This window comes from Heteronotia binoei, chromosome 9 (assembly GCF_032191835.1).
Source record: "Heteronotia binoei isolate CCM8104 ecotype False Entrance Well chromosome 9, APGP_CSIRO_Hbin_v1, whole genome shotgun sequence".
Taxonomy (NCBI): Eukaryota; Metazoa; Chordata; class Lepidosauria; order Squamata; family Gekkonidae; genus Heteronotia; species Heteronotia binoei.
The window spans coordinates 24,931,490-24,957,699 of NC_083231.1; the positions used below are offsets into that span (position 1 = coordinate 24,931,490).

The 26,210-nt window shown below is 45.0% G+C and overlaps 1 protein-coding gene across 1 annotated transcript in view; it reads right to left on the reverse strand.

Moving 5' to 3' along the window:
* The window catches only part of PHYH (phytanoyl-CoA 2-hydroxylase), a 29,263-nt gene extending 12,314 nt beyond the window's left edge, over window positions 1-16,949 (reverse strand). The window contains exons 1-4 of the mRNA XM_060246309.1: window positions 16,850-16,949; window positions 2,593-2,648; window positions 1,190-1,300; window positions 152-320 (exon numbers count right to left, since the gene is read on the reverse strand). Coding sequence (XP_060102292.1) covers window positions 152-320; window positions 1,190-1,300; window positions 2,593-2,648; window positions 16,850-16,930 — 417 coding nt within the window. The 5' untranslated portion in view covers window positions 16,931-16,949. The remainder of the gene's footprint in view (window positions 1-151; window positions 321-1,189; window positions 1,301-2,592; window positions 2,649-16,849) is intronic.
* Window positions 16,950-26,210: the final 9,261 nt, after the last annotated feature.

Consider the following 26,210-nt stretch of genomic DNA (forward strand, 5'->3'; position numbering starts at 1 on the left):
GTAGGTTTGCTCACAACTTTAAAGCTAGTAGCTCACACTGTAGAATCCATGCCCACAAGAACCCCCAGCTTAGAGACAACATTGTTTATGAGCTCACATATAATGCAGATACAAGTGAACTTCGGGACACTAAATAAGTTTATTCTTTTACCTGAGGCAGGGTGCAATATCTAAAAAGTTCTTCATCGTGCTGAAAGTCCTGGATTTTCGTAACTGCTGTCTCATCAGGAACAAACTCTGACTTGGCGATTGTGATATCTCTCATGACAACCAGCCCTGGCACTTTCAGTTCTCTTCTGCAGATTCGCGCAAACTCCTCTCTAAAGAGAAGATTGTAAGTGGCAGACTTTGAGCTACTGTGTGGCATTTAAAAACTGAGACGAATTGTTTACACACTGAAAATTCTAAGTAAATGCTAGGATCAAGAGATCCACACAGATCACTCTACACTGGGGGAACCTTTTTGCCCTACTCCTGTATCAAACCGTTCCCATTTTAAGACCACCATTGAAGACAGGCTTTGCCGTGTTCTCTTGAAACACCCTCCCCCCTCACACTTTTGCACCAACTATTTAGTCAGAAGGTGAGTTCTAGCTTGTATGCTGTTTTGTAATCTTTTGGGGAGGTACAGAGGCTCAGTGGTAGAGCATCTGCTTGGTAAGCAGAAGGTCCCAGGTTCAATCCCCGGCATCTCCAACTAAAAAGGGTCCAGGCAAATAGGCATGGAAAAACCTCAGCTTGAGACCCTGGAGAGCTGCTGCCAGTCTGAGTAGACAATACTGACTTTGATGGACTGAGGGTCTGATTCAGTAGAAGGCAGCTTCATATGGTAGCCAGTTCAAGGTTGACTCAGCCTTCCATCCTTCTGAAGTCGGTACCCAGCTTGCTGGGGTTAAAGTGTAGCTGACTGGGGATTGCCCCAGCAAACCACACCATAAAAAGTCTGCCATGAAAATGTCATGATGTGATGTCACCCCATGGATCAGTAACAACTGTGCTTGCACAGGAGACTACCTTTACCTTTAATGTCACTACACGTGTATTGTTCCTGTTGGTATTCCCTGCATCTGGAAACAGGCTACATCCAATTTGTCAAATGCCAAACTGAAGGAGGAAAAACAACCAGTTTCTGTAATGCAACAAGTGTGTTTGCAGGCAAGTTCAATCAGTCTAAGTAGTTGTATTTTACCTAAAACATTCAATGTCTTCATCAGAGACCAGGTTTTTTATGAGTAGATAACCATTCTCCTCATAGAAATGTCGTTGTTCCGGGGTTAAAACGTTATTGTCCAAAGTATAGCTATGAAGATAAGAAAAATAACAAGTATCAGAGTCGTTATCATCACGATGAAGAACATTGCAGTACGGCGGGATTTTTGCAACAATGCAAAAAAAAATCTGCGTGTGCTGAATATTTTATGAAAAAGGCTACCTAATGTCAAGTTAGTCAGCCGTGATAGCTGTTCATATGTCCCCCAACATGTCCAATTCTTTAATTTTGTTCCGCTCCATCCTGTCCCCAGTCTTCTCCTATAACCTTTGTGGCACAAAGTTGATTTAAGAGAACACAGTATGGAGTGGATATCTTAAACAGCTTCATTTGTGCACATTATGTTTCTAGGTTTTTTTTCGTTTGTCACATGCCACCCAGAATGGTATACGTTTCAAGACATAGTTGCTTTGGTATATTTGTAGATTTCTACAGATTTGCAACTTTATGTACGATATTTTTAAGTGAATAGTGACCAAAGGCCTTGTGGGAGATGATTCTTGGTCTTTTCTTGGAACTCTTTATATTACCAACTCTACGCTACTTTATACCAGGGGTGTCAAACACGCAGTTCAGGGGCTGAATCAGGCAACTGGCTGTCATCTGGTTCCTTCTCCCTCTCTCTTGCTTCCTTCTGCATCATAGCTTGCTTTGCAAGCCTTGCTGAATTGGACAGGAGCTACAGAGCAAAACTTCTATTTTCTCCATTGGCTGAGGCTCCTCCCTTGGGGAGGAAGGGGGTAGGAATAGCTTGCTTTGCCAGGCTTTCTCAATTGCAAAGAGCTACTGAGCCAAGCCTCTCTTCCTTCTATTGACTGAGGCGCCTCCCTTCAGTCCCTTGGGGAGGAAGGGGGTAGGAATCATTTGCTTTGCCAGGCTTTCTCAATTGCACAGAGCTACTGAGTCAAGCCTCTCTTCCTTCTATTGACTGAGGCTCCTCCCCCCCAGTCCCCTGGGGAAGGAAGGAAAGAGCCAGAGCTTCCTTTGCCCGGTTCCCTGGATCTCATGGGAGAGATACAAAGAAAGCACCTTTAAGACCAACGAGTGCTAATGTTTTAAGCATGTTTTAAGGTTGTTTTTTTAAAACAAACAAACAAACACACACCTTTGTGTTTGTGTCCTTTATAAAGTTTCTCTCTCTGCTACCTAATCTTAAATAGGTACACATATGGCCCAACCCAACATGGCTCGGCCAGACAAGGTCTCACTTATGTCAGACCTGTCTCTCATAACAAATGAGTTTGACACCCCTAACCCTATAAATCTAAGGACTATTTGCTTTTGTTTGAATTCAAGAAGAAATAAGGTAAAATATAACATACAAGAACTGTGCTGGGTGTTTTGCAGAAACAACCTGGGATGAAGTAGGAAATGGTGTCTTGAGAATAAATTAAGGAAATAAAAGAGCCATATTCTTGATCGTTTTAATTTCAGAACAGATTCAGAATAACATGATCGAAAGCTACACAAAACAATTCTATTACAGTTATTTCCCATGCTTATCTTAGGTTAAATTCTATTAGCACTTTGGACTTAAAGATAACACTGAAATGCCAGCGGGTACGTATGTTTGCTGTTTCAGCTCAACTGAAGCAAATGAAGAATTGTTTTTTATGCCCTGCTTTTCTCTATCCGAAAATGTCTCAAAATGGCTTATAATCACCTTTCCTTTCCTCTCCCCACAACAGGCATCTTGTGAGGCAGGTTGGGCTGAGAGAGCCCTGAGAGAACTGTGACTGGCCTAAGGTCACCCAGCAGGCTTTGTGTGGAGAAGTGGGGAATCAAACTCAGTTCTCCAGATTAGAGTCCACTGCTCTTAACCACGCTGGCTCTCAAAGATATACATGTGTACCTTGCCCTTCTTCCAAGCAAATCATACATAGGCACACACAGTGTCATTCCTATCTCCTTTACCCTTACGATAATACTATCAGTCAGGTTAAGTTGAAGCGCAGTAACAGGTGAGAGCCAGTTAGGATCAAAATGTACCAGATGGAGAGATGACAATCACGTGAACTTGGCAGCCAAGGAGCACTTCAAACGCAACTCTCCCTAGCAGTATGGCCCAGGGGTTAGAGAGCTGTCTATGAACTGTTGCTGATCTCCTAATCCTATGCATTCTCATTTTTTTTGCCTTGGGAACTATTCTAGTCAACTCTGCCACCCACTATATGCCCACCCACTCTGGGCATTTCAGCTGTTCTGCAGAACCAGAAATAAAGAAACCACTGTGCACAGCCATACTAGAAAAAGCTTGTCATGCCTTCAGGAGCCATGAAGATTCAGGCACATACGTTAAGATGAACAGATTACTCACATTCAGGAAGTTGCATAAACAAAGGTTTATCTATCAAGCCACAAATTATGAAGTGGAAGCAAGGATTGCCCTGGCAGCCCACTCAGCGTCCCCCTCCCCCCATTTTTTCTGGGAATCAGCAAGCCTTCATGAACAGCACAGGGGCAAAATGAGGATATGCAGGTATGTATGGAATCAACAGAAATCACACACTGGGGCTGTTCAGACTTGACACTATAATCAGTTGTTGGTGCTGTTTCATACTGGATTAAAAGTCGCTGATTAGACAGCAACATCTGCCTCATGGTACTAACTTGTAGTAGCCCCTCCCAATCCTTCTCAGAACTAGAATATTTTGTTACCTGCTCCTTTGTGGTGTTTTTTGAGTTCTCCGGTTTCACCTCGTAGTTTCCCTGTCTGGATAGTTCTCAACCAACTTCCGGATGTCTGAAGGCTGTCCCGGAGCAAAAGGAGCCTCAGATATCCGGTTTACGGTCGCCATTTTTTTTTACTGCTTAGCGATATGCGCATAACCGCATGTTTTAACCCGTGCATGCGCATGCGCATAATGCATGCAAGTGCATAATAGTGGAGAAAAAAGAACTGCATGGTGCCGTCGTGTGGACGGCAGAAGACGGTTTCACCACAGAGTGATTCGAATTGCTGTATGGCAATCTGATCGATAATATCTGGAACAAAGATATTCGGAACAGAACCAGGTCAGTTTAACACGGACTCAACACGCTGTGTGAACAGGCCACTGGGTGGTTTCACACAGGAGATATGCCCCGACCAAGCTAAGCCTCCCATTCGGATTAAAAATGCATGATCACACAAGCACATCTGCCCTCCGAGCTGCACTCACCCCATCTCCAGATGCCTCCCAACCACATTAAAAAGCTACCTGGATTTTCCTGGTAGCATCCCCCTGAATCGGATGTAGGCCGCATAATCAGCTGCTGTCTGAATGCCCCAGGGTGACTCATAAGCGGAAGAGCTGTGTGATCGCACCAAGCCATTTCCGGCAAGGTCGGTGGGGGGGGTTTCCCCCTTCACCCCTCTCTGAGATGCGCTCCTCCAATTCAGCGCACACATGGGGGCCTTTTTTAAAGAGACAACCCTTACCGCAGCAGGTCCGTGGTTAAGCCAGGCTAGCAGTGTAAATGGGCAGCCACTGACTGCTGCCGGGATCCTGTCACTTCAGCAGCAGCTGTCTGATTGCCCAGAAACGGTTCAAACTTTAACGGATTTTTTCTGAACGGGATAAAATTGTGTAAATTTCACAGTGTAAAACCAGCCTCAACTGCTTCTCAGGTGGTATGTATCCGACACATTTGGAAACAGACCTGTGCTTGAACTGATGTGACTTCCCTCCTTTACATGGTATCTAGCCCATCCTCTGATCCAAAAGGATCCTCACTGTGGCATACATAAAATACAATTAAAGTGGGGCTGCTACCAATCCTCCCAGGAGTCTTGTGAGCAAAAATTCTACTTTGAGAGTCACTGGCGTTAAAGTTGTGAGTTTGCTCTGAGTCCATTTTTCCTGAGCGAAGATAAAAATGTGTGAGCCAGAAGCTTAAAAACAGAGCTCGCTCACACTAATTCAGCTTCCAGCAGGGGTGTCAAACATGCAGCCCAGGGGACGGATCAAGCCCCTGGAGGGGTCCTATCAGGCCCATGAACAAATCTAAAGTAGGTTTTCAACTTACAGATACAAACCTGAACAGCATACTCAGGACTGCTACAGCACAGACGTTGTCTCCTATTTTTGATGCAGTAATTCAGAGCAAGAGGTGCCAGCTATCACAAACTCTTAAATAAACAAAATATTGCAAGAGTGCTAATGTTTTAAGCATGTTTCATTTTAAGTTTTAAAAAAAATCTTTAATTGTATTTGTGTCTGCTACCTGGTATTACATTTCATGACACACATGGCCCGGCCCAGTAAGGTGTCATTTATGTCAGACCTGGTCCTCATAACAAATGAGTTTGACACCCTTGGCTTAGAGGGAACGCCACCTACCACAATCCTTGCTAACCTGTAATACTGCTATGGTCATCTGCCTCCACCTTATTCTAATTTTCATTTTGGACACTGTGGCCATTTCCATGCCCTTTCATCTCATCTCAGTTCCAAGTTCCAGCCGTTGGAAATCCTGCAGCCTCACTGGAACACGTGCCTTACTATTCCTTCTTGAGTTGTGGGTATTTCAGTGTTCCCGGACTCAGCGAGGTGAGCTGGGTGCAACTCCTGGTCATCCAAGGAGGTGCTCAGCAAAGGAAAGGTGCTGCACTTGCTCCTGCACAGATCCTTCCATCTACCAAGACGTCTGCCCAAACTGCTCCTCGTGGAAGCATGTTTACTGAGTTAACAAACAACACATCTCACAGGTAACTAGGTGGCACACGCATCTCACCAAAGGAGCACTTGGGGAGGGAAGCTTAACATACACTCATTAGAGAGACAACCACAGAGATGGCAGAAACCAACACCAATAGCATTAAAATAGCCAAGCACTTAACAGGTGCCCCATCTTTAGTGCTGAAACACATTCCTGCTTCTTGGGGGCTGGCCGTTGCACCAGTAGAAGGTAACATTCTTGAAGGTGAATCTCAGACTGAAGTTTTCTGGGGGTTCCAATCGTTACTAACAGCCAGCCCCAATGCCACCTGCAGCTCCTTCAGAGGGAAGAAGAGCCCAGACCGTGCCATCAACTGCCAGGGGCCCAAAGATACTGCAACACATACACATGCTGTTTTGTAATTTTGTTCTAAACCAGGGGTGGCCAAACTGCAGCTCAGAAGTCACATGTGGCTCTTCCACACATATTGTGTGGTTCTTGACTTGACTTGGAAAAGGCATTTAAATCAGTTATCCAAGCCAAGCCAACTAGCGGCTTGGAGAATGCATTTAAAGTTCCTTCCTCCCTTCCAGCTCTCAAACATCTGGTGCATCTGATGTTTATTCTATGTGGCTCTTTATGCAAGCTTGGCCACCCCTGTCCTAAGCTATTCTGGAAGCCAATCACAAAGCAGAATATGAATGCAACAAGCAGCTGCAGAATCTTCTACAGCGAATCTAACTAAGAGAAGCAACTGGTCCTAATACCACATCATGTAAGCAGACAAAGCAAGCCACACACAACGAGGCAGGAAGACCTACATGCTCTCTGGGCATGCAGAAGAACATGACTATGTAAAATTAACCAAAAAAGGTGGGTGTGCGGAAACCCCAAATACAGCCTTTTGATAATTGAAAGCACTTCAGAAAACGCAGAAAGCTAGGAAGCTGAGATGTTAAAAAGAAAGAAAGCAGGGGAGGGAAAGTTTGCCAGCTCAAGCCTCAGAAACTATTGCGTGCCCTATAATTATCACAGTTTATTACCAAGCTGTAATGGTTCATTGGTTTTCCTTGTTTCAAGATAGCAGTGAGAGATAAACACAGGCAGGTCCATGCTATCAGCCAGACTTTTGCTGGTAGTTCTCCCCCAGAGAAGCAGCCGCCCTAAAGTGCCTCCTGTGCCATGCAGTATTTCAAGCTGCTCAGCAGTAATCCAGGTGTGGGAAATAAGGTGAAATAACCCCAGCTTCCTTAGGTCTTTATGCTTTCTGCTGCAAAATGCCCCATTATCTAGCAGACTTCACCATTCCAAGTCATCGCAGGGCATTTATACTGGTTAGACTAAATGCGTTTCTGCCCAAAGTTTTACAAGGGAGATATCATCAAGTCCCTTTAGGCAACAGACTCTGTTCCTGTGGAGCAAATATTCCCGACTCAATTCAGCATATATTGCTTGATTGTTCCTTTTATCATAATCTCCATAAAAATTTATTTTGCGAGCTTTCTTTCTCCCCACATTTGTCTATTCTGCCACCCTGTTATTATTTATTGAACGATACTGAGGTGGAGGTTAATGAGGCTATGGCAAATTTTTTGGCTGACATCCTTAAATTTAAATCTGACCATGTATGAATGCATCTGTAAACTTGGTTTCATTTTGATTTTATCTCCAATGTTTAAATTTTTATATTCTATGTATTTTTATTTGCAACTATTATGCCATTAAAGGTATGGTATGGTATGGTATGGTATGGTATGGTATGGTATGGTATGGTATGGTATGGTATGGTATGGTATGGTGGTGAAATAAGGTTTCAAACAGGAGTCTACCTAGATGATACTGATCATTAGATTATCCATAAGTTTAAGGAGTTATTGGTCATTTTTTTTTGTTACAAGAATTACATTATTATGCTTAATTATGACAAAATGCATTTTTAGAAAATGTTTTCCATAAGTGGGAACTGCCATGTATGCCCAAAATAAAAACAAAATGTAGGCATCTATCTACCATCCAGCTAAAAAAGCTTTTTCAGTATTAATTATAAATCAACAACTACAGAAAGAACGCTCAGAAATGATACGGACTACAAGTTTCAAACATCGAACACTACAGGTGGTCCTTTGAGCAAGGTCTGTTTTTTGGGTCCACAACTTAGGATTTTGTATTTTATTATATTACTATATATAATTTGTTTAGATTTTAATACTGAAGTTCAGGTGTCAAATTTCAAATTTTTAATGGATTTCCTAATATGACTTGTCCTGTTTGTTTGGACTGCACCGGTCATTGACTGCAATAATAAAGTAAGACAGACTACAAGTTTCACAGACAGAACATTTTGATAATGAAGAAAAGTATTTATCAAAATGTAAAAGGCCCTTTAAGATAAAAGAAGTGAGAGGTTTGCCTACGGCATACTATTCTGACTTTCAATTAAAAAAATATTTCAGCAGGGTGGTGCACGGCAGGATGCTTGAAAATGCCACTCCATTTTTAAGGAGATTTTATCTCTACTTATGTTACATTTTATTAAATTATCAAAACCAGCACATTCTAGCACAAATTTTAATTAATTTAGGATCAGCAAGTTTGGGTTATTAGGATGCTCTGTTTTATCATTTCTTTTTGGTTTAGTAAGAAGAAAACTCCCTGCAGCAGCCAGTGGATACTCCAATGCGGGGAGGGGGGGGGGGGCACAGAATGCAGAACAAGCCTAGACCCGCACTTCTCCCAAAAGTCAGCTAAACAACTAACACCTGATAACCTGATCACATGGAAAGTCACAGTGAGTGAATCTTCCAGCGCTGCCTCCCCAAACAAATGCAAGGCTTTATAACTGGATTCAGAAGCTCTGTCACTATCAGACTGTTCTATTACTTCAGTAGATAAACTATGTCCAGGAGATGGTTCGGTAAATGCCCAAACAGCACCCCATTTTATTGGGGAAGTTTGCTGCAAGGGAGGAGAAATTGTCCACAACCCACTAAAAGACTATTTGCTAACCTTTATAGGAGACCATTGTCTCCTCACCGGTGAAACAGCCACCACAGATACTTAGCCGCAGCTAATTTCAATTTCTAACTGGATCTATAACAGAATACTCTAAATGTTCACGATCCAAGAGGACCTCCACAAAACTGGGTGAGTGGGCGACAATGGGAAAGTTCAGGCAGCCTTTGGCCCTGATATGCCACCCCCCCCCCACCTCACATCTGGTGAGTATAAGGTTTTTTCAAGCCATCTACATTTGTATACTGAAAAGTGGGGTTTTGCCTTGGTAAATCCAGGGACTGTCCTGTCGCTGACTGAAAAATCAGCGTGAACATTGAGATAGAGCCCATCAGGTCACAAACTGGAAATCACATGTGCTTCGCTTCAGCCATGCTGCAGCTCCCAGAGCGTTTGTATGGAAAGTGCCCCAATCTGGATATCCCAGGCAAGCCTGACCTTGTCAAATCTCAGAAGCTAAGCAGGGTCAACTCTGGTAAGTACTTGGATGGGATTCCGCCTGGGAATACCAGCAGTCAGGAGAGCAGGAGCAGGCTTTATTCAACCACCTCTCTCAATATCCTCCAGAAGGGGTCAGTCACTAGTGGTTGCCATGACTTCCAGGTGCGCACATACATCTAAATACAAAAAATGCAAGAAAGGGCCCAGAAATTATTAATTTCTCTTGCTACACCCCTAAACTTGTATTAGGGCTGTCAATTCCCAGGTGGAGGCCCTCCCCTCACTTCAGGGTCATCAGAAAGTGGGGAGGGGAGGGAAATGTCTGCTGGGCACTTCACTATGGAGACCGATTCCCATATGGTAGAATGGAAAACCGATCTGTGGCTAACTGGGGCTCTAGGGGAGCTGGTTTTTGAGGTAGAGGCACTGAATTTGCAGCATTGCATCCAGCACCTCTCCTCAAAATACCCCCCCAAGTTTCAAAAGATTGGACTCGGAGGGGTCCAATTCTATGAGCCCCAAAAGAAGGTGGCCCTATCCTTCATTATTCCAAATGGAGAGAAGGCATTTAAAAGGAGTATGGTCCTTTTATGTGAGTATGTGATGGCCAGAACTCACTTCAGAGTTCAATCGTGCTTGCCACATCCTTGTTCCTGCCTCCACCCCCCAAAGTCTCCTAGCTCCACCCCCAAAGTCCCCAGATATTTCTTGAGTTGAATTTAGCAACCCTAACTTGTACCTATGTGGGTCTCCACCGGAGAATGCATGCTGAGGACGAGCCAGCTTTTGACACCCCTCAGAGGTGGTGGGGAGATTCTAGGATGAAACTGTATGCACCCAGCATTTAGGTACATTCTCAGACTGACACCAGTGATTTGCACATCTGACCCTAATCTCAATAGCAAGAGAGGAGGAGAGCTAATCAGCACGCAACAGTATCACTACACACCTTACGTAAGTTGCAGGTACAAAGGTTGGAAGGAAAATCGCGCAGAGTTTCAAGTTTTGCTGGATTTTCTGGGGGAGGGGGGGAATTATCACTGCTGCCAGCACCAAAGTTCTAAAATGCAATGGAGAACCCCCACCGTGCATCCTTAGGAAACTGCTAAAAGCAGTGTAGAATCAACACAGCCTCTAATGAGTTATCAAGGTGGCCAGTGTCAGAATGCTTGCTGTTCTGCACAGATCTTTAACAGTGTCAACAACAATCTAAATGTTTTCAACATCACTGAGACTGAAAGTGCTGTAAGCTAAAGATAAAATCAAAGATTTCAGGTTTTCACGGCTGGTAAAATCATTAGGGTTTGTAGAATCTTTCGGGATCAAGCGCCGTGTTCTACTGGAGAAAGTTTTCCTTCCAGACGTTTCGTTCTCAGCTGCGGAGAACATCCTCAGTGGCGTTGCAGCCGGAGCAGGCGCTCAGACCTTCTTGGCTGCTGTGCATTGAGTGGGGCCAGGGCTGCTGGAGAGCTGCTATTTGTAGGCTGGAGGGGGTGTGATGGAAGGGGTGTGATGAACACCCCCTCCAGCCTACAAATAGCAGCTCTCCAGCAGCCCTGGCCCCACTCAATGCACAGCAGCCAAGAAGGTCTAAGCGCCTGCTCCGGCTGCAACGCCACTGAGGATGTTCTCCGCAGCTGAGAACGAAACGTCTGGAAGGAAAACTTTCTCCAGTAGAACACGGCGCTTGATCCCAAAAGATTCTACAAACCCTAAAGATAAAATGACAGTCAGCATTAACCCATTTTTCATTAAGTGACTCAGAAGTCACATTTAAATACTGCAGTTTCATAGCTTTGAACTGAAATTGTAACCGGTAATGAAGAGAGGAAAGTACTGCTCAACCTGGCAAAACCAGAACATATGATGGGGAAGGGAGTTGCAGTCTAGGATCGGCATGGGAGTAGTAGTAATAATAATAATAATAATAAATTTATTTTTATATCCCGCCCTCCCCCGCCAAAGGCAGGCTTATGAACACCTAGTTTCTTTATGTGAATCTAAGCCATTGGGGCAAGATGAACTTCATCCAAGGCTAGTAAAAGAACTCACAGAAATCATTTCTGAGCCTCTGGCCATTATTTTGAGAATTCTTGGAGAATAGGTGAGGTGCCAGAAGATTGGAGGCAGGTAATTTTTGTCCCAATTTTCAAGAAGGGAAAAAAGGAGGATCCGAGTAACTACCAACACATCAGCTTGACATTTATACCTGGAAAAGTTTTGGGACAAATCATCAAAAAGTCAGTCCTTGAGCATTTAGAAAGGACGGCTGTGAACGTGATTACTAAGAGCCAGCACGAATTTCTCAAGAAGGCGTCATATCAGACTAACCTTATCTCCTTTTTTGAGAAAGTGACTACATTGCTGAATCAGGGGAATGCTGTAGACATAGGAAAGGTCCCCTGTGCAAACATCAGTCGTTTCCGACTCTGGGGTGATGTTGTTTTCACAATGTTTTCATGGCAGACTTTACACTTTCCTCGCATTTTACTGACCTTGGAAGGAAGGAAGGCTGAGTCAACCTCGAGCCAGCTACCTGAAAACCCAGCTTCCACCAGGGATTGAACTCAGGTCATGAGAAGAGCTTAGGACTTCAGTATTGCAGCTTTAACACTCTGCACCTCGGGGCTCTTGCTGTAAACATAGTTTATCTTGATTTCAGTAATGCTTTAGATAAGGTTCCACATAATATTCTTGTTGACAAACTGGTAAAATGTGGTTTAGATCCTATTACTGTTAGGTGGATCTGTAACTGGTTGACATCATAATCAAATTGTTCTTCACCTTCTTGGAGAGGAATGACAAGAGGAGCGCCTCAAGGATCTTTCCTGGGGCCTGTTTTGTTCAACATCATTATAAATGATTTGGATGAATAGAGGAAATGCTTATTAAATTTGCAGGTGATACTAAATTGGGAAAGGCAGCAAATACAGTAGAAGACAGAGACAAGATACAGGATGACCTTGATAGGCTGGAAAAGTGGGCTAAAACAAATAAAATGAATTTTAACCAGGGCTAATGTAAAGTTCTGCATTTAGGTAGGAAAAACCAAATGCAATATTATGGGTTGGGGAAGACTTGCCTTGGCGGTAGTATGTGCAAGAAGGATCTAGGGGTCTTAGTGGACTTTACACTAAGCAGTGTGATGCGGTGGCTAAAAAGGCAAATTCAGTTTTGGGCTGTATCAACAGAAGTATAGTGTCCAGATCATGCAAAGTGATTGGTAAGACCTTACCTAGAGTATTGTATTCCGTTTTGAGCACCATAACTTGAGGATATATGGAACATGTCCAGAGGAGGGCAAGGAAGATGGTGAGGGGTCTGGAGACCAAGTCCTATGAGGAATGTTTAGCATGGACAACTGAGAGGTGATATGATAATCATCTTCAAGTACTTGAAGATGGTGCAAAGTTGTTTTCTGTTGCCCCACAAGGTCAGGCCAGAACCAACAGATTGAACTTAAATCAAAAGAATTTTAGGCTAAACTTCAGAAAGAACCTCCCGATAGAATGACTGCTCAGTGAAACAGGCTTCCTTGGGAAGTGGCGGGCTCTCCTTTGGAGGTTTTCAAACAGAGGCTAGATGGCCATCTGACAGCAATGCTGATTCTGTGAACTTAGGCAGATCCTGAGAGGGAAGGCAGGAAGGGTTGCACTTGTGTTTAATTCTCGTGGCTCTTTCTTATACGCCCAGGGAAATGCTGACTGCCACTTTGGGATCTCTTTCGGCTTGGCTTCGCGAACGAAGATTTAAGAAGGGTGCAATAGTCCACGTCTGCTGCAGGCTCGCTGGTGGCTGACAAGACCAATGCGGGACAGGCAGATCCGGCCACAGTGGCTGCAGGGAAAAGTCTGATTTAGGGTTGGTGCTGTAGCAGTGCGATTCTTCCTCAATCTCCTTTTGTCCTCAAGACCAGCTATGCGTGCGTTCTCAAAAGAAGAGACAGCCTGGTGGATGGTGTGCCTCCATGCTTTGCGATCTGAGGCTAGGTCAGACCACTGGTGATGGTTGATGCGACCTCCAGGCCAAGTCCTGGAGGGTTTTTTTCTGGGCACGGAACAGGGGTCACTGGGTGTGCGTGAAGGGAAGGAGGTATTTGTGCATTTCCTGCATTGTGCAAGGCGTTCAACTAGATGACCCTGGAGATCCCTTCCAACTCCATGATTTTATACCTCTCAGAATCACAATGCTGGCTTGATGAAGCACCATATCCATATGCAAACCAACCTGGGTTTCAAGCTGGTCGGTGGAAATCATTTTGCAGCAACACAGCCTTCCAGTATAACTAATCACAGGACAGAAGCTGAGAAGTATGGCTGGGCATTTAACTTAGAAAAGTGATTTAAATTCCATCACAGGTATAGCCTTGGGTCTCTCTCTTCCCTTTCTCTAGCAAAGCTCCTACTAACTGTGTAACAAGCAAAAAATGAGATGATACAGTGTCTATTATTGTCCATTTGCAGGTCAAGGGAAATTGAATCTGTGGAATTCTTTCAGCTGCACAGTTGTTAAATGCAAAAGACAGTGGCAACCTACACACCCTTTACTTGGAAGCAAGCCCCAATGAACTCAATGGGATTTACTTTCCAAAAAAATGTGCATAGTGATTTCACTGGGCAACTAAACAATCACACAATATAAAGACTGCAGAACATATTACATATTTTAAGTACTATATAACAAGTGTGGGCAAACTGCAGCTTGGGAGCCACATGCGGCTCTTGAAGCCCCCACCTCCCAACTGGCCAGTTTGAAGAAGCATTTGTCTCTTTCTCCAAGCCAAGCCAGCAAAGTTAAAGTTGCTTTCTTTCCACCTCTCCCTCCCCCCAATCTTTTTTCTTGCCTTCCTTCCCTCTCTTGCAGCTCTCAAGCATCTGACATCCATGTCTTACAACCCTCAAACATCTGACATCTGACATTTGGCCACCCCTGTACTATACAGTTGTTTAAAAGTATTTTACCACACTTATACGAATGTAGTGGCTTACATGCACTTATGCAGTACAAGTGATTAGAACAATATACGCAACATAGTGTGACAAAAACTACCCACACAAGCCCAACAGACATCGATTATTTCCCACACCCTCAGAAGAAACACTCAAAACCAGGTCATCCGCAACAATAGCACAACAATTCTACCTCACTGGCTTGCTGGAAAATAGGTTAAGTGCACCTCTGCCATATCCATTGCAAGGTTTCAACTAACCAGAAGAAGCTCTGCTATTAAACAAACACTTAGGGCAGAGGTCAACAACATTTTGCAAATAAAGAGCTGTACTATGTCAAAGTTCAGAGCAAGAGATAATAGTATAAGAGAGTTAGTATAAGAGAGCTCATTTGTGTGACTGAAAATATACAACTTAACTTCATTGCTAATTGCCATATTTATGTTCTTCAGCCCAAACACTGGTGATTATGTGCCCTTTACTAGGAAACAAAACACAGAAGAAGAGGAGGAGGAGATTCTGTTATGCGTCTCTAAGAAGCCCTTTAGCCATATTACAGTTTTTGCTTGCCATTCCCTTCCTATAATGATTATTACAGCATCCCACTTACTGCAACGGACCTTAACTGAGAAGTTTTCATTTTGTTTTTAAAGAGTCATGACTGATTCAGCTATGGCACCATAGGGTTAAAGTCCTGGTTTAGTGTATACGAATACGAGAGCAAAGACAGATCCACCTAGGGAAAAAGTCTGCAATCCCATGCATACAAAACCGCAGCTATTTAAAATAGCGCTCCATCTACTGTGTGTGATCAACTGCTCTACAGTATAAGGGGGGGGGGGGATTTGCTTAAGAAGAACAAGATATTGGATTTATATTCCGCCCTATACTTTGAATCTCAGAGTGGTCACAACCTCCTTTACCTTTCTCCCCCACCCCACAACAGACATCCTATGAGGTAGGTGGGGCTGAGAGAACCCTTACAATGGCTGCCCTTTCAAGAACAACTCCTACGAGAGCTATGGCTGACCCAAGGCCATTCCAGCAGGTGCAAGTAGAGGAGTGGGGAATCAAACCAGGTTCTCCCAGTTAATAGTCTGCACACTTAACCACTACACCAGACTGGCTCTCAAGTTTTTGTACTGGCCATTAACAAAAACACAACATTCACAAAAGACACACACAAAAAGTTTCATTTGCTTACCTGATGGCAAGTACAATATGCCCCCCAAAAATCAAGGTATTTTGTTGCCCAAAACAGGGTTACACAGACGCTTTCCTGGCAGCAGATTCAGCGCAAGACGAGACGGAAGTGCCTTCCCTACTGTTGCTATCTAGGAGCCAGTATTCCAGCCCCCCCCCCCCCGCCCCTCATTCTCCTCTCTCTGAAGCCACAAGAACCTGCTTGGGTGCCTTGGAAAGGAGTCATTGCTTTTTTAAATGCACATCACCTGCAGTGTTCAAAGGACCCAGAGACAGGCAAACAGGTATGCATGCCCACCCACGCCCCGTTTGTGACCAGTGTTCCCCCTTAGATGATCCAAGTGAGCATCCGTATTTGGTCTGAAGCAGTAGAACAAAGCAGGAGTCAAGCGTCACCTTTAAGACCAACAAACAAAGTTTTATTCAGAACGTAAGCTTTCATGTGCTAAAAGCACACTTCTCCAGACCAAACGGTTAGCATGAGCTAGCTCACAGATTTTTAGCCTCCGGCTCACACATTTTTGTCTTAGCTCAGGAAGGATGACCCCACAGAACACACTCATTGATGCAGTCGCTCCCAACTTTATTGCCAGCTTAGAGAGAACATGGTTTGTGACATACAAAAACCAGCTACCGAGACTCCAGCAGCCATTTAGAAATCTAACCAAACCTATTTCCTCCCAAGCCTTGCTGAGCTCGACAGATCACTTCAACTCACAACAAACGCAGGGCGAAATGACATTTCCCAGGCACCCGAGGAAGCGAGCTATGACCCAGGAAAACTATTGCTAGGACCACCCGGGTGCGTCTTTAAGGCGCTACGGGGCTCCTGTTTAACGTTTCCTGCAAGAGAGTAACAGAAAACACCCCCTGCAGGAATCAGCCGCCGCCAGGAGGATCTGAGCCAAATTCGGGACACCTCGAGTAACTGCAAACGGGGTGTTTGCAAGAAGAAGAAGATATTGGATTTATATCCCGCCTTCCACTCCGAAGAGTCTCAGAGCGGCTCACAATCTCCTTTACCTCCCTCCCCCACAACAGTCACCCTGTGAGGTGGGTGAGGCTGAGAGGGCTCTCACAGCAGCTGCCCTTTCAAGGACAACCTCTGCCGGAGCTATGGCTGACCCAAGGCCATTCTAGCAGGTGCAAGTGGAGGAGTGGGGAATCAATCTGGGTTCTCCCAGAGAAGAGTCCGCACACTTAACCCCTACACCAAACTGGCTCTCCAGCACTTGCCGGGGAGAGAAAACAACCGGCCACGGGAGCCACCGGCTGCACTGCCTGGCTGTGGTCCCCGCCGCCTTCCCTCCCCTCCGGTCCAGGAAAAGGATACTAGAGAATTCGCGGCGACAGGGCGGAGGTGTCGCAGGAGAAGCGCCAGCCGGCCAGCCACAGCCTCCGAGCTCTGCTCCATGTCGCTCTCGCAGGAAGACAGGCCAACGGCGGCTGGGCCAAGGAAAGTGGCCTCAGCTGGGCTCCCCCATTGGATGGTTCTGCAGCCCAAGCCTCGCCCTTGAGGGGCGGGGGAAAGCTGTGGGGAGGGCGGGGGAGATCCCGGCTGAGAAGGGATCGCTGGGGAAGCCTCAGGAAGCGAGGAGAGCAGACTGAGGGAGAAAAGCAAGGCTACCTGCTAAAAAAAAACCCCATCCACAAGATATCTTCCCCAGCCTTTCACTGCATGCAGACGGCTGCATATCTGGATACTTTGGGGATGCAGACGGCTGCATGCAGTGTTGTAAACAGCTGGACAGAAACTCTGCTTCAAGGGGAGATGTCTGGACAAGATTGGCTGGATTGCCTGCCAGTCTTCTGCTACTTGTCTACATGCCTTTCCTTGAAAACAGCTCCGGCGGTCTGCAGGCACCGGGCTCAGCTTCTAAGAGGCTTGCAAGAGCTCCGGAGGGCCGCTTTCTGCACTGCTCTCTGAGCTTTGTATGGATGAGAGGGTTGTCAAGTCCGATTCAAGAAATATGTGGATACTTTGGGGGTGGAGCCAGGGGCAAGGTTGTGACTAGGGGTCGCTTTGCAGAAAAATAGATGGTGGAACTCATCCAGGGTTTGTTATGGAGCTGCACCTATTATTCAATAAACAAGGTGGGGAGGAAGAGGGAGAACCCTAAGAAAGGTTCAGGAGCTGGGCTCCTGTGAGCTCCTGCTGAATCCGAGGCCTGGTTGTGACAAGCATCACTGAACTCCAAAGGGAGTTCTGGCCATCACATTTAAAGGGACGGCACACCTTTTAAATGCCTTCTCCCCCACTGGAAATAATGGATAGGGGCACCTTCTTCTGAGGCTCATAGAATTGGACCCCCTGGTCCAATCCTTTTGCAACTTGGAAGGCATTTTGAGGAGAGGCATTGGGTGCTATGCTGCAAATCTGGTGCCTCTGCCTCAAAAAAAAAAAAAAAAGCCCCACCCTCTGGAGCCCCAGATACCGGCAGATCAATTCTCCATTATACCCTATGGGAGTTGGTCTCCATAGGGAATAAGAGAGTGCTCTGCAGACATTTCCCTTCCCCTTTTTGATGACCCTGAAGCAAGGGGAGGGCCCCCAAACTGGGGGGGGGGGAATCCCTTGCCCCCACCTGTGGATTGAATAAACACACTACCACAAATGGTTATAGTAACCAACAATTACTAAGACCATATAGCAATACAATAATGTGATAATGGTGAGAATACATAGATACACAGAGACATAGGCAAAACTCTCGAAGAGTGCATTCATGGAAGATAGTAGAGCACCAAAGTACAGGGAGTCGACTTGTAGCTCCTGCTTTGACAAATCTCCAAGCAATGGAAAACTCTGCTCCAGGGGTGGCCAATGGTAGCTCTCCAGATGTTTTTTTGCCTACAACTCCCATCAGCCCCAGTCATTGGCCATGCTGGCTGGGGCTGATGGGAGTTGTAGGCAAAAAAAAATTGAGAGCTACCATTGGCCACCCCTGCTACTCCGTATTCCTTCAAATCAAATAATTCATGAACCAGTTTATACAGCTTCACAGTTAATCAGTATCAACCTCTTCCATATAACACTAAAGTAATCTCACAATGTTTCATCACAGGACATATAGTCTCAACTAACTTCAAACAGGCACCAGCTCAGAAATGGTTCAAGGCCTAAAACCATTTGTGGTTGTGTGTTTATTCATTTTCCAGTGATCCCCACCTGTGGATTGACAACCCTAGTTGATTGTTGCTAACTTAAAGTGCTGTTTCTTTTTTTTGTTAAAACGATTTTATTTAGTAACATATGGTAACAATATCTATTTCTTGCATCATTAATAACTTCTTTTTATCTATCCCATATTACTTTCTAACCACCACCACCCCGTTACTTGACCCCCGCCGGTGTTATTTACTTAAAATACTAATATTTAAAGGCACCCTTAACTATTAAAAACAAAGATTAATATTCTTCCTTCTAAGATTTAATCATTATCAAAAATTGTCCAATGTCCTTTTATTTTCCACTCTTTTTCTACATATCTTCTGAACTTTTCCCATTCCGTCTTAAAAATTTCTAAGTCATAGTCTCTTAAAATTCTTGTTAATTTGTCCATTTCACTCCATGTCATAACTTTTACAATTCAATCCCATTTCTCTGGTATTTTTTTCTTGCTTCCATAACTGCGCATACAATGTCCTAGCAGCTGAAAGCAAGTACCAAATTATAGTTCTATCTTCTTTTGGAAATTTTTCCATTTGTAATCCCAACAGAAAATAATAATAATAATAATAATAACTTTTATTTATATCCCGCCCTCCCCGCCAAAGCAGGCTCAGGGCGGCTAACAACAAGTTCAAATATACAGGATACAAACAACATTATAAACCATAATTAATTAAAACTATTAAAATTCTAAAACAGTAAAATTAAATTGTGCTATTGTCTAGGTGGCGGCCTTAATTAACAGTTCTAATCTGCGAAGGCCATTCGAAACAAACTGGTCTTACAAGCCCTGCGGAATTGCTCAAGGTCCCGCAAGGCTTGCATTTCTTCTGGAAGTTGGTTCCACAGCTGTGGGGCCACAACAGAAAAAGCCCGGTTACGGGTGCTTTGAAGTTTTACTTCTTTTGGCCCGGGGATAGTCAGCAGGTTCTTCCCTGCTGACCTCAGTGCTCGCTGGGGTTCATGTGGGGAAAGTCTCTGCAACTTTCTTAAATTCATATCCCAAGACCCTAGAAATTTCTTGTTGAATCATCTGCCAATACTTTTTTGCTCTTTCACAAGTCCACCACATATGGTAGAAAGAACCTTCATGTTTTTTACATTTCCAACATCTGTCTGGCATCTTATTGTTCATCTTTGCCAACTTTTTAGGAGTCATATACCATCTATACATCATTTTAAAACAGTTCTCTTTAATACTATGGCATGTTGAAAGCTTCATAGAATTCTTCCACAAATATTCCCAAGTTTCCATCTGTATTTCTTTATTTACATTAATTTACATTTAATCATTTGAGATTTCACTACATCTTCTGCAGACAATTTTAAAAGTAATTTATATAGTTTTGAAATTAATTTTTCATTGTCTCCAAGCAGAACTTTTTCCATTTGTTTGCTCTTTTCTTATTCCTTCTGTTTTAATATCATTTTCCACCAAACTCTTTATTTGTTGCATTTGGAACCAATCATATTTATTATTCAGCTCTTTAGCAGTTTTCAATTCTATTTTGCCACTTTGTATTTTTAATAATTGATAGTATGATAACCACTTTTCTTCACCCGTCTCAGCTGTTATTTTTATTACTTCTGCTGGCACTATCCATAATGGCTTTCTCTCATTCCCATATTTCTTATATTTCATCCACGTATTTAACAAATTGTTTCTTATATAATGGTGAGAAAAAAAACCATCCATCTTCCTTTTGCCATAATACATATAAGTGTGCCAGCCAAATTTATTTCCATGACCTTCCAACGCTAAGAGTTTTTGTTTAACAGCATCACCCATTCTTTTGTTTAACAGCATCACCAGGGGTGGCCAAGGGTAGCTCTCCAGATGTGTTTTGCCTACAACTCCCATCAGCCCAGCCATTGGTCATGCTGACTGGGGCTGATGGGAGTTGTAGCCAAAAACATCTGGAGAGCTACCCTTGGCCAGCCCTGCTATAGACCATGTCTTAGTTTATAGGCAGCATAACAAAAATCATGGATCCATGTCTTTGTGGAGAAACCATAGTGCAAAAACATTGTTCAGAAGTATGGATCCTCAGGTTTTGAATTGGGTTGCCCTAAACTCATCAAATCACCTATCATGGCCACGGCTACAGCTTGTGCTGCAAAAAACACAGATCTTAATGAATACTAAGGGGGTTTTGTATTGTCATCCCAAACTCACCATCCAATTTCTTATCATGTCCATGACCGCAGCTTGCACCACAAAAATCAAGGACCCACAGCTTTGTGGTAACACCAAGTGGCAAAAACATGGTTCCAAAGCAAGGATGCTAATGGATTCTCACCATCAAATCACATATCATGTCCATGGCCAAAGCTCGCACAACAAAAATTACAGATCTGCTGCTTTGTGGCACCACTGGGGCTCAAAAATGTGGTTGAAAAGCACAGATCCTCCGGGCTTTTACATCACATTGCCCCACACTCATAATCAAATCACATAGGCAGAGCCTGCACCCCGAAAATCATGGATCCACAACGCCATGACACAAATACATGTTTCTGAAGCATGAATCCTTATGAATCCCTCAGGGGTTTTTTGCACCGAGTCACCCAAACTCACCATCAAATATCATATCATGTCCATGGGCAGAGCCTGCACTACAAAAATCAGGGAGTCATAGGCTTCATGGCAATATCATGGCACAAGAATATGGTTCCAAGGCATGGATCCTCAGGGTTTTTGCATTATGTTGCATCACCTGCCGCACAAAAACCAGGGGAACCACAGCTTCATGGCAACACCATGACACAAAACATGGTTCCAAAGCACAGATCCTCATGGGTTTTGCATTGGGTCATCCCAAATTCACCATCAAATTACATAATACATCCATGGCTACAGCTTGCACCACAAAGACCACAAATCTATTGCAGGGGCACAGAAACATGGTAGGAAACCACAGATCCTCATGGATCGTCAGGGTTTTTGCATCACAGCACCATAAAATCTCATATCTGGTACATAGTGCCAAAGATTGCACCGCAAAAATCATGCATGTATCACTTCATGGCACTGCCACATCGCGGAAACATGGTTCTAAAGCATGGATTCTTATTGATCCTCTGGTTTTTTGTCTTATGTTGCCCCAAATTTACCAGCAAATCACGTATCATCATGTCCATGGTCACAGGTTTCGCCACAAAAATAACAGATCCACTGCCTTGTGCACCACAGGGGTACAAAAACATGGCTGTAAAGCATGGATCCTCAGGATTTTTGCATATCTTGCCCCAAAATCACATATCTTGTACATAGCCACAGATTGCCCCCAAAAAATCAAGCATCCATCACTTTGCAGCACTGACACGTTGCAAAAGCATGGTTCTAAAGCATGGATCCACAGGGTTTTTGCATTATGTTGCCCCAAACTCGCCAGCAAATCACATATTATGTCCATAGCCACAGACTGCACCACAAAAAATAATGGATCCACTGTTTTGTGGAGCTGCAAGCCTGCAATGGTGTGCAAAACATGGTTCCAAAGTACGAATTCTTGGTCTTTTTGCTTCAGGTCACCCAAAATTCACCATCAGATCATATAAATGACCTAGAGCCACGTATATGGTGACTACTCCCTCCAAGTTAACAACGGCTCCTACACCAGCTAGGCATTGAATGTCCTCCCTTTCACCTCCCTATTGAAACTGACCAAGTAATGTACACGGATTCGGAGGTTCCCCCTGCTAAGCTACTTCAGATAAACGACTTGGTGCCAAGACTCTCTAATTACCAGCCATGTCTGGTGTTGCAGGCAGTAGTACAACAGTCTCCACAGTATGTGGGCTCCTGGAATCAGGAGCTTGGAGATTATGATTTGGACACCTCACAAATGCCTTTGTTGCCCCCTGAACTCTTGGTTGAGCCTCCAGGGGAGGGTACATACCCTCTGAGTCCACCCCTGAGGTGGCAGGAGAGGTTAACTCTATGTCACCCAGTGAAGATTATAAGATATATAGTGCACAGATGATACGGAGATTAATGTAGCTGTCTCTGATTCTATGCAGAGAAGACATCAATGAACAACAGTTACAGGTAAGTGCCACCCTGTTTACCTGTTCCAGGAGCAGACACTGCTCTGGTTCCAGAGGGGACTGTGGTACCGAGATGCATGAGTTGGATGCTGGTTCCAACATTGCCTCCATACCATCTCCTGATGACCAAGATTGGCAGCCATGCTACACTGTTGCCTTCAGAAGATATGACGTCTTTTGCAGATCTTATCATTTGGAAGGCCAAAGCTTCAGAACTGCAGTTCCCAGCTTTGGCCCTCAAGACCAAAGATCCACTGATGCAACCACCAGGCCCATAGCCAGAAAATTTTAGGTGGAAGGGCCCACGGAATAAAATTTCCAATGGAAGGCCCCCCCCCACTCTGGCGGCCCCTGCTCTCTCTCTGCCGCTGCTGCTCTTGCACCCCAATCTCCCCACCGCTTTTGTGGCCCCTACCCCCCTCTGTGGTGCCTCCTCTTCCATCCCAGCCGGTGAAGTGCCAGCTCCTGGAGCTCTTTCAAGGCCTCCCCACCAATGAGCTCTTTCAAGGCCTCCCCACCAATCGGGGAGGGAAGTGGGGAGGAAGCAGCGGAGGCGGTGGGTGCTTTTTCAGAGGCTTGCTGGTCCAGAGAGCGCCCGAAAGCTGGCATAGGAGCGGCCTTTTCCCACTGATTGGCAGGGGGGATCTTGAAAGAAGTGATGTCATCACGATGGGCGCGGTGTGTCCCCTGGCCAGCAGCCTTGTCCCACCTCTCTCCCCCCGCTGTGATGCACTGCACTCATCCTTTCCGCTCCACCTCCCCCCTCCCCAGCGTGATCACAACCCTCTCCCTCTCGGCTCTGCACCCCGGTGCCTCATTGTCCACTCCAGTCCCATCCCAAGGCCAGTCCCAAGGCCAACAGGAGGGAGTCAGCCAGCCAGCCAGCCAGCCAGCCAAGGAGGAGTGGGAGCTGAGCGGATTCCTCCTTGAGGAAACATGCTGTTGCCGCGGCATGAGCATGCTCTCCCAATCACCAGCCAGCAGCACCATGGGATGACAACAGCAGGGGATGCCGAATGCTGCTGATTGCTGGGAAAGTGAGGCAGGTAGGCAGAAGGAGAGAGCAGCAGCCAGCAGCTTCCAAATAAGGCAGTGGGGGGGGGTGAGAAAAGCCAAGCCAAGGAGGAGGGGGAGCTGAGCCAGCCAGCGGAGAGGAGGATGCTGCCACGGCATATGTGCCTGCTCTCCCAATTGCCAGCCAGCGCTGCGGGATGATGACAGCAGGGGGCGCTGAGCACTGCTGACTTCTGGGAAAGCGAGGCAGGCAGGTGCATGCAGGCAGCAGTGAATTAGGGGTGCGGGCAGCATAGCACTGCTGGGAAAAGTCCTACCTCAAGGGTACTGGGGACTTTATTAGGAAGGTGGAGGGGATAGCAGTTCCAGTGGGGGATCCACATTACTGATCATGGATGTGGCTTCGCTCTATACGAGCATCCCTCTAGATGAAGCCTGTAACACTGTGGAAAGAACGCTGGAATCCAGATTAAACAAGTATCCTCTGACTTTTGTTTTGTTAGAACTTACTGACATATTAGAAAAGATTTTTTTTCAAATTTCAAGACACATTTTATTGGCAGATTAAAGGCATTGCGATGGGTTCGACATTTGCTCCCAGTATGGTGAATTTATTTATGTCAGAACTAGAGTCTTCAATTTACAGAGAGGAGCATAATCCTTTTTTTGGTGTCCTTAATTTACTTTCGCTTTATTGATGACGTTTTTGTGGTCCTGAATAATTTGTCTTCAGTGGAACCTTTTATGATGTGGATTAATAGTATCCACCCCAACATTCAGCACACAGGCAATGCTAGTGTTGAGTCGATCAATTTTTTGGATGTTACAGTGTATGTGGACACCTTAGGGTGCCTTGCTGTTAAAACCTTTTAGAAAAATCACTGATAGAAAGTCTTTCCATCCCCAGCATCTGAGATGCAATTTGCCTTTGGGGCACTTTTAAAGAATCAAACAGAATGCTATGAATCAAGTAGATTATGCTAGGGAACGGGAGAAAATGTCCAGAGATTTCCAAAGCAGGGGATATCCAAGGGAAATTGTATATCAGGCAGCAGAGCTCGCAGACAATGTTGACCACAGGAGTTTGGTTCCAAGCAGAACAACCCTTGGGAAGAGCAGCAACAGACTCGTATGAGCAATTGACTATACTCCCATATCACAGCCTATCAACAGGATTATCTGCAGACATTGGCATTTACTTTCAGAAATCCCTGGGTGTGAACAGTTCCCACGGGTGGGTTTTAGGAGGACTAAGAGCATCAGAGATCAGTTGATTAGAGCCCAACTTCCCAGACTAGGGTCAGTGGAACCCGATAGGACTCCGATAGGAATTTTAAATGCGGAAGATGTTCTTTGTGCCCTCAATCTATGCAATTAAAGCAGTTTCTGAGCCCCAGTAGGGTTAGGGTTAAATTAAAGTCTTTTACAACCTGTCAGTCATGGGGGGTCGTGTACTGCCTGGTCTGTGGATGTCAAAAAATCTACGTGGGTAGCACCACCAGGTCCCTTAGGACTCGTTTGCTCGAACACAGGTCAAGGGTGCGTCTGGCTGTTCCTGACACCCCTCTCATGAATCATTTTCAACAGGCCCGTCATGCAATAGATGATTTTAAATTTGTTGCCATATACAAGGTGCTGGGATATATGGATAGCTTTAGTGCATGGAGGACTCTTCTGCGAGAGGAGTCCTTTTGGACATTCAAGGTGGAACCAGAAGGTTTAAATTTGAATCTGGACTTAATTTGCTTTCTGTGGAATTGGTGTGCCTTACTGTTGGAACATACACATAAGAACAACATGTGTATGGGATGCTTGCATGTGTATATATCAAGGGTGGCCAAACTGCAGCTCGGGAGCCGCATGAGGCTCTTTAAGGCCTCCTTTGCAGCTCCTGAAACTGTCTCCCCCCCCGCGCACCCCACAACCCCACTTTGAAAGCAGAGAGCAAGTAATTTTTTTTAATTGAAAAGGAGGGTGGGCGGGCAGGCTGGCAAGCAGCCAGGAGGCTCTGTCCACAGACAGCTAAGCCCTGCCCCCAGCTCCTAGCACTAGGACAAGCCCGGGGTGCAGCTGCTATCTCTTCTTGCCACAGTTGGAAATGACTACCAGAGAGAAGGAGAGAAGTCTCTTTCCTACCCAGCCATGAAATCTGCAACAGGAAGGGGGCAAGGGAAGCAGGCATGGAGCAATGTTGCTCTTCTAGGTGATGTTGTGAAGCTGCACTGATCCAAAGAGAGGAAGAGAGCAGTCCCCTTGTAGGTTTTTCAATGTGCCTCATTTTACTAAGGAGTCTCCTTCCCCCTGAGTCAGGCAGGCTCCTTAAAATCCCTGCGAGAGGAGAGATGGAGGCATGGAGCAATGTTGCTCTTCTGCTGTGAAGCTGCAGTGATCCAGAGAAAGAAAAAACAGTCCCTCCGTGCTTTTTTCAATGTGCTTACTAAGAAGTCTCTTTCTCACC